The sequence below is a fragment of the Propithecus coquereli genome, unplaced genomic scaffold (assembly GCF_000956105.1).
Source record: "Propithecus coquereli isolate 6110/MARCELLA unplaced genomic scaffold, Pcoq_1.0 Scaffold45, whole genome shotgun sequence".
Lineage (NCBI taxonomy): Eukaryota > Metazoa > Chordata > Mammalia > Primates > Indriidae > Propithecus > Propithecus coquereli.
The window spans coordinates 3775218-3781201 of NW_012150285.1; the positions used below are offsets into that span (position 1 = coordinate 3775218).

Here is a 5984-nt window from a genome sequence, read left to right on the forward strand (position 1 = left end):
TAAAATTTATAAATTAGGCACAGTAACAGACTAACAATGATAATAAAATAGAACAATTATAGCAATATAATGTAATTAAAGTTATATGAATGTGATTTCTCTCTCTTTCTCTAAATACTGTAATATTTGTGGACCATAGTTGACCACAGGTAACTAAAACTGCAGAATGCAAACAAACTGCAGAAAGTGAAACCATGGATAATTTGGCGGAGGGGGGAAACTACTGTATTGCTGAATAACAACAATAACTCATGTCTCACAATTCTATGGGTTAACTAAGTGGTTCTTCTGCTGGCTTAGCCCTGGCTGAACTCACTGAACTTCTCTTAGCCAGTGAGTCAACTCAGATGGTTGGAATAGCTCGGGACAGCTAGACTTCATGTGGTCTTTCATCCCAGTTATACTCACAGCACAATCAGTGAGCTCCGAGTTTCAAGAGATCAAGCCCCCTGTGCAAATTATAATCAAACTTCTGCTTGTGTCTTGTTTGCTGGCATCCCATTGGACAAAATAAGTCTCAAGCTAATCTTATGTGGAAAGTTTATGCAGAAAGAGACTCCACATAGTTGTGGATACTGGGAAATATCATTCATTGAGTGGCCATTATTGTATTCATATATTTGGTTTACATTGTAAATATATCATAATTGATTAAGTATTTGCATGTCTACCATTCTGGACGAAGCTTCTTGAAGGTAGATGTCACATCAAATATTCCCAGAACCTAGCAAAATGATTGGCATTGCCTTATGTGCTCAATAAATGTCTGTAACATACAAATTCTAAGTTCCATATATTGTGTAAGTCATTAGCATAATATGGGTTATGTACTCATGATTTTTTTTAAATAAATTAATTTTATGTTAGTAATTGCATGATATACTTGACTCTAATTCTTGCAAAAATATTGTACATTTGAAGGGACTAAGGCCTAGAGGGATTGAGTAAATTGTCCAGGCTCCTATGGTAAGTGATAAAGGCAGAATTTGATAATAAGTCTCATTATAAGTTGGCATTTTCTGTATTACACTAATATTTCTTCTAGAATACTGGAGTTATGATGTCCAATATGGTAGCCACTAGAAACAATTGGCTACTAAGCAGTTAAAATGTAGGTAACCTAAACAGATATGCTATAAGTATAAAGTACACTCTGGACTTCAGATTTCATATATGAACAGAATGTGAAAAATTAATATTTTTATATTGTTTACGTGTTGATAATATTTTGTGATACATTAAGCTAAATAAAAGTTGCCATTAACATTAATTTCCCTGGTTTCATTTTGCTTCTTTTAATGCAAAACTAGTAAAATATGTTAAATTATAGCTATGATTTATTTACATTATGTTTCTATTAGAGCTGTTCTAGAGGTTATGTTAAGTTAGAGAAGGGACACATCCACACACAAAAACAAACAATAATAAAAAGAAGGATATGATCACTGTTTTAAGAGAGTAATGGGTAAAGTGCTTCAGGATTGTATTGAAAAGGAAAATCATTCAGATGGGAATAGGGGAAGACAAAATTGATTTGAAGAATAGGTTTGACTTCAGTGAAAGGTAAGATGAAATTGCTTTTAAGTAAGAAAAACAGAATTATCAAGTGTAGAAGAGGAGCAAGGAGAATGGTAAGAAGTCAAAATAGTGTTTTAGAAATGTAATTTAGGTGTGAAGGAACCATGGGAGTTAAATTAGGAAAGATATATTGGGGACATTCAAAATCAGGGAGATTTTCTTCTGAAAGCTGTTGAAATTATTGAAGTTTTTGTTTGTTTATTTTCTTTTAAACAGGAAGTGATTAAAACTTTTGGAGTGTATCAGATGCATTAGAAGACAAAGAGAAAAGAGATAGAAACACTAGAAGACATGTGTATTAGTAAACGGAGCAGTGATAAAAATTTGAACTAGGATTCCAGCAGTAAGAATGAAAATTAGGAGAGCATGACTGAGTGTTACAATAGTTTTGCCATGGATAGTGTTCAGACAGTTGGCTAAGGGAAGGACCAATGGAGAGCATTAGGATTGATAAAGGAATAATTAAGATTCATAGCATTCTTTATGCCCTTCCCCAAAGCTGGTACCTCCTCATTTTTCCTCATGTTAATAAGTGGATCACCACCAAAATACCTGTATCTTTAATATTTTTCTTTTCCTCATTCTTCACCTCTGGTTTATCCATAAACTCTGATTGCTATTTACCTCTGAAATTTATATATGCCCTAGTTCAAGCCACTCACCTCTTTCCTTGACCACTATAAAAGTCTTGTAACTGATCTCTTTCTCTCTCTCTTTCCTCTTGTCCTACCATAATCTGATTTCTTCCTAGAGGCAAGAGAGATTTTCTTCTGAAATTTTCTTCCAGTTCCCCTTCACATAGCCTCACTGGCTCTCTCTTTCATCATGTTCTACAGGGTCCTACATGATCTGACCTACCTCTCTGACCTCATCTCACTTTACTCTCTCCTTTATCACACTTGCTTTCACCATGCTGACTTTATTTTTGTCATTTTTTTGCATATTCTTATTTTTTTCCTTCCTTGGGCTTTTGCTCTTGCTTTTTATCTAGATTGTTCTTTCTCTGCTTTTCAAATGACTGGATCCTTCTACTCCTTCAAATCATAGCATCAAGTCACTTCCTCAGGGATGTCCTTCCTGACTACTCAGTCTTAAATACCCTGACAGTGAAGTCTCTCTATTGTATTATCCTGTTATTTCATACTAGTTAATATTGCTATCTGAAATTATTTTTATCATCATCGTTAGTACTACTGTTATTATTATTGTGTACCAACATATTTTCTTTCCCTTCCACTAAGCTGAGAACAGGAACCTGTCTGTCTTATTCATCTTTTTGTCTTGAACATCATCCACAGTGTTTAGCCAAAAGCTGACACTCACTTAATACTTGTTGAATGGACAAAGTTTTTGCCACCTGTATTACTACTCTCTTTTATAGGATATCACTTACATTAAGAAGGAAAAGGGATGTGAATTCATTTATTTAGTGTTTTATTAGTTACAAGAGATATTTGTCTATGGGGAGAGAACAATACCCACTACCACCGCAAGTCTTAGGACTATAGCCACTATATTAAGCACATGATTTGATGAAGACATTAAAAACTCTATTTATCCAATTCATGGGCATTTAAATTCCAAATAGTTTTAAAAATATTAATGCAGATATTTAAATAACCAAAAATTTGGGTTGGAAATGAAAAACAGCTGAATTTTTGAAATGGATACATTACATAATGTTTCTTTTTGAAATGGAAACATTACAAACATTTACAAATAGATAGTTAAAGCAATATTTAGGATATTCGATTCAGTTGGCTCTGATTGTTATTTTCCTTTTGTTAGTGAGGGACATCAGAAGTAAAATCTAATCCTAATTAAATAATATGTCAACAAGCACTGTTTATATACATATAATGCTGGAGGTTTGAAAAGGTTAGTATTCTCACAGTAAGAAAAATCATTAAGTTCTAAAGGTCATTTAGATTATTTTTATGGGAGATTTTTTGTATGTTCTTCACCTGTTGAGTTACCATTATTATTGATAATCCTTTTCAGATTATGAAGAAACAGTTTGTGCTCTCAGTATTTATTCATGCTAATATTTACTTTGTAAAATGTGCTTCTTACAGGAGTATAAATAGTCTCTGAAAAGGACACTGACAACTTGAAAGCAAAATGAAGTTCTTTCTGTTGCTTTCAGCCATTGGGTTCTGCTGGGCTCAGTATTCCCCACACACTCAAGAAGGACGGACATCTATAGTCCATCTGTTTGAGTGGCGCTGGGTTGATATTGCTCTTGAGTGTGAGCGATACTTAGCTCCCAATGGATTTGGAGGTGTTCAGGTAGGTATTGTTTATAGTATAAATTGCTGCATTCACTGTGCTTGTAGTAAACGGTTTTCTGATCAGTGTCTGTCAAGCTGAAGCACCATTTTATAATACTTCATATATAAGTACTCTAAATAAAACAGTTTTCTGCAGAAGAAACAATTAAGTATTGTTGGCAATTTTATATGTTGTTTCTGATATCTTTTTTCAACAGGAAATTTCCAATGTGCCATTAATATTTTCAAGTGGTTGGAAAGAAACGTAGTTGCATATACAAGGATTCAAAAATAATTTTATGTTATCAATTAGTTTCTAGAACATCTAATGATATAAAGAAGACATAATTTGATGCTTATTAATATTGCTTTATTTATAGGTCTCTCCACCCAATGAAAATATTGTAATTGACAACCCTTTTAGACCTTGGTGGGAAAGATACCAACCAGTTAGCTATAAATTATGCACAAGATCTGGAAATGAAGATGAATTCAAAAACATGGTGACTAGATGTAACAATGTTGGTGTAAGTGAATTCAAATTTCCTTTAAAATTTTTGTATAGTAATCTCTCTCTCCTGTTTTTTGCTTCTTTTGGGCAGAAAGTTTTCCATATTTTAAATTATTTCATCTTACATCATACCTTAGTTATAACTCAAAATGAACTATTGCTTTATGTTCAACTTTTGTAAATATTTGTGTATGTGCCATTTATCTACTAAAGAAGAGATAACTTAAAATTTAAAGCAGAATTTACTTATTAAAGCAAAACATCAACTTTTAACCCTTATAACTATACACATTTCCTGGAAACACTTTTCTGGTTAGGAATTGAAAATTCCAGTTAAAGTATTTGCTATCATTTTTATGTGACTTATGCCTCCACACATAATTCCTGTGTCTTCTTCCCCATAGGTTTTTCAATGGTGAATAGCTATTTTCTCATTTTAACAAGGAACATAAATGAGAGACTAATATCTACCTTCCTCTCTTCAGATGCTAAGTAGACAGTAGGAGCTAAGTGCTTCTTTCTCCTGGTGACCCACTGAAATTTCACCAACTAATAATCTCTTCTGCCTCAACTGATTTTTACCTCTCCAAAAGGCTCTTTGCATCTATTTATATTTATGGTGGTTTCTGGTTCTCTTAATGTATCATTCCTGTGAATATTTGACCAAGTGTCTAGAATGGATATAGGTTTTCAGCTCACATTAGTTTCCTTTCATACTTGACCTTTGGTATTTTAGGAAAATAGGTTATAAAAAGGAAATATTTTGGAATTTAATTAACATGCTTTAAACTTTAATAAATAATTCTTTAGATTTCTATCTTTCTATAAGTCAAACTGAAGTAGAAAATTTGTTTTTCAGGTCCGTATTTATGTGGATGCTGTAATTAATCATATGACTGGTAGTGGTGCAAGTGCAGGAACAGGCAGTACTTGTGGAAGTTACTTCGACCCTGGAAATAGGAATTTTCCAGAAGTCCCTTATTCTGCCTGGGACTTTAATGACGGTAAATGTCAAACTGCAAGTGGAGAAGTTGAGAACTATAATGATGCTTATCAGGTAATTTTTTTAATAATAGTGATCTGAATAAAGAGCTATCTATGCTTTTAATTATAGATATGTAGCATATTGAATTCCATTTTTAAGTGTTAGTTTAGACCCCTCCGGAAAACAGCTTACCAGGTCTGACTGCTTAAAAATAGGAACTCAAATCAATATTTAAAAATTTTCCCCTAATCAATTAAAAAGCTATCTACTTTATTTCCTATATTCTCCATTTTATACTAGAAAATATTTCAAAGATATGTCCATAGTAGAATGTCAATATTCCAAGAGCCCAGTGCAAAAAAGGAACTATAGAAATTTCTATTGATGAATAAGTGAACGAATGGTCCAATGAATTCTCAGGTGAAAGATGATGTTTTATGAATCAGTCACAAAATTTTCACCTCAACAGGTCAGAGATTGTCGTCTGGTTGGTCTTCTTGATCTTGCACTGGAGAAAGATTACGTGCGTTCCATGATTGCTGACTATCTGAACCATCTCATTGATATTGGTGTAGCAGGTTTCAGACTTGATGCTGCCAAGCACATGTGGCCTGGAGACATAAAGGAAGTTTTGGATAAA

At 33.2% G+C, this 5984-nt stretch overlaps 1 protein-coding gene across 1 annotated transcript in view; it reads left to right on the forward strand.

Moving 5' to 3' along the window:
• AMY2B (amylase, alpha 2B (pancreatic)) overlaps positions 1 to 5984 on the forward strand; it is a 92407-nt gene that overhangs the window by 3687 nt on the left and 82736 nt on the right. The window contains exons 2-5 of the mRNA XM_012654839.1: positions 3654 to 3867; positions 4229 to 4375; positions 5219 to 5416; positions 5814 to 5984. Of these exons, the coding sequence (XP_012510293.1) occupies positions 3700 to 3867; positions 4229 to 4375; positions 5219 to 5416; positions 5814 to 5984 (684 nt within the window). The 5' untranslated portion in view covers positions 3654 to 3699. The remainder of the gene's footprint in view (positions 1 to 3653; positions 3868 to 4228; positions 4376 to 5218; positions 5417 to 5813) is intronic.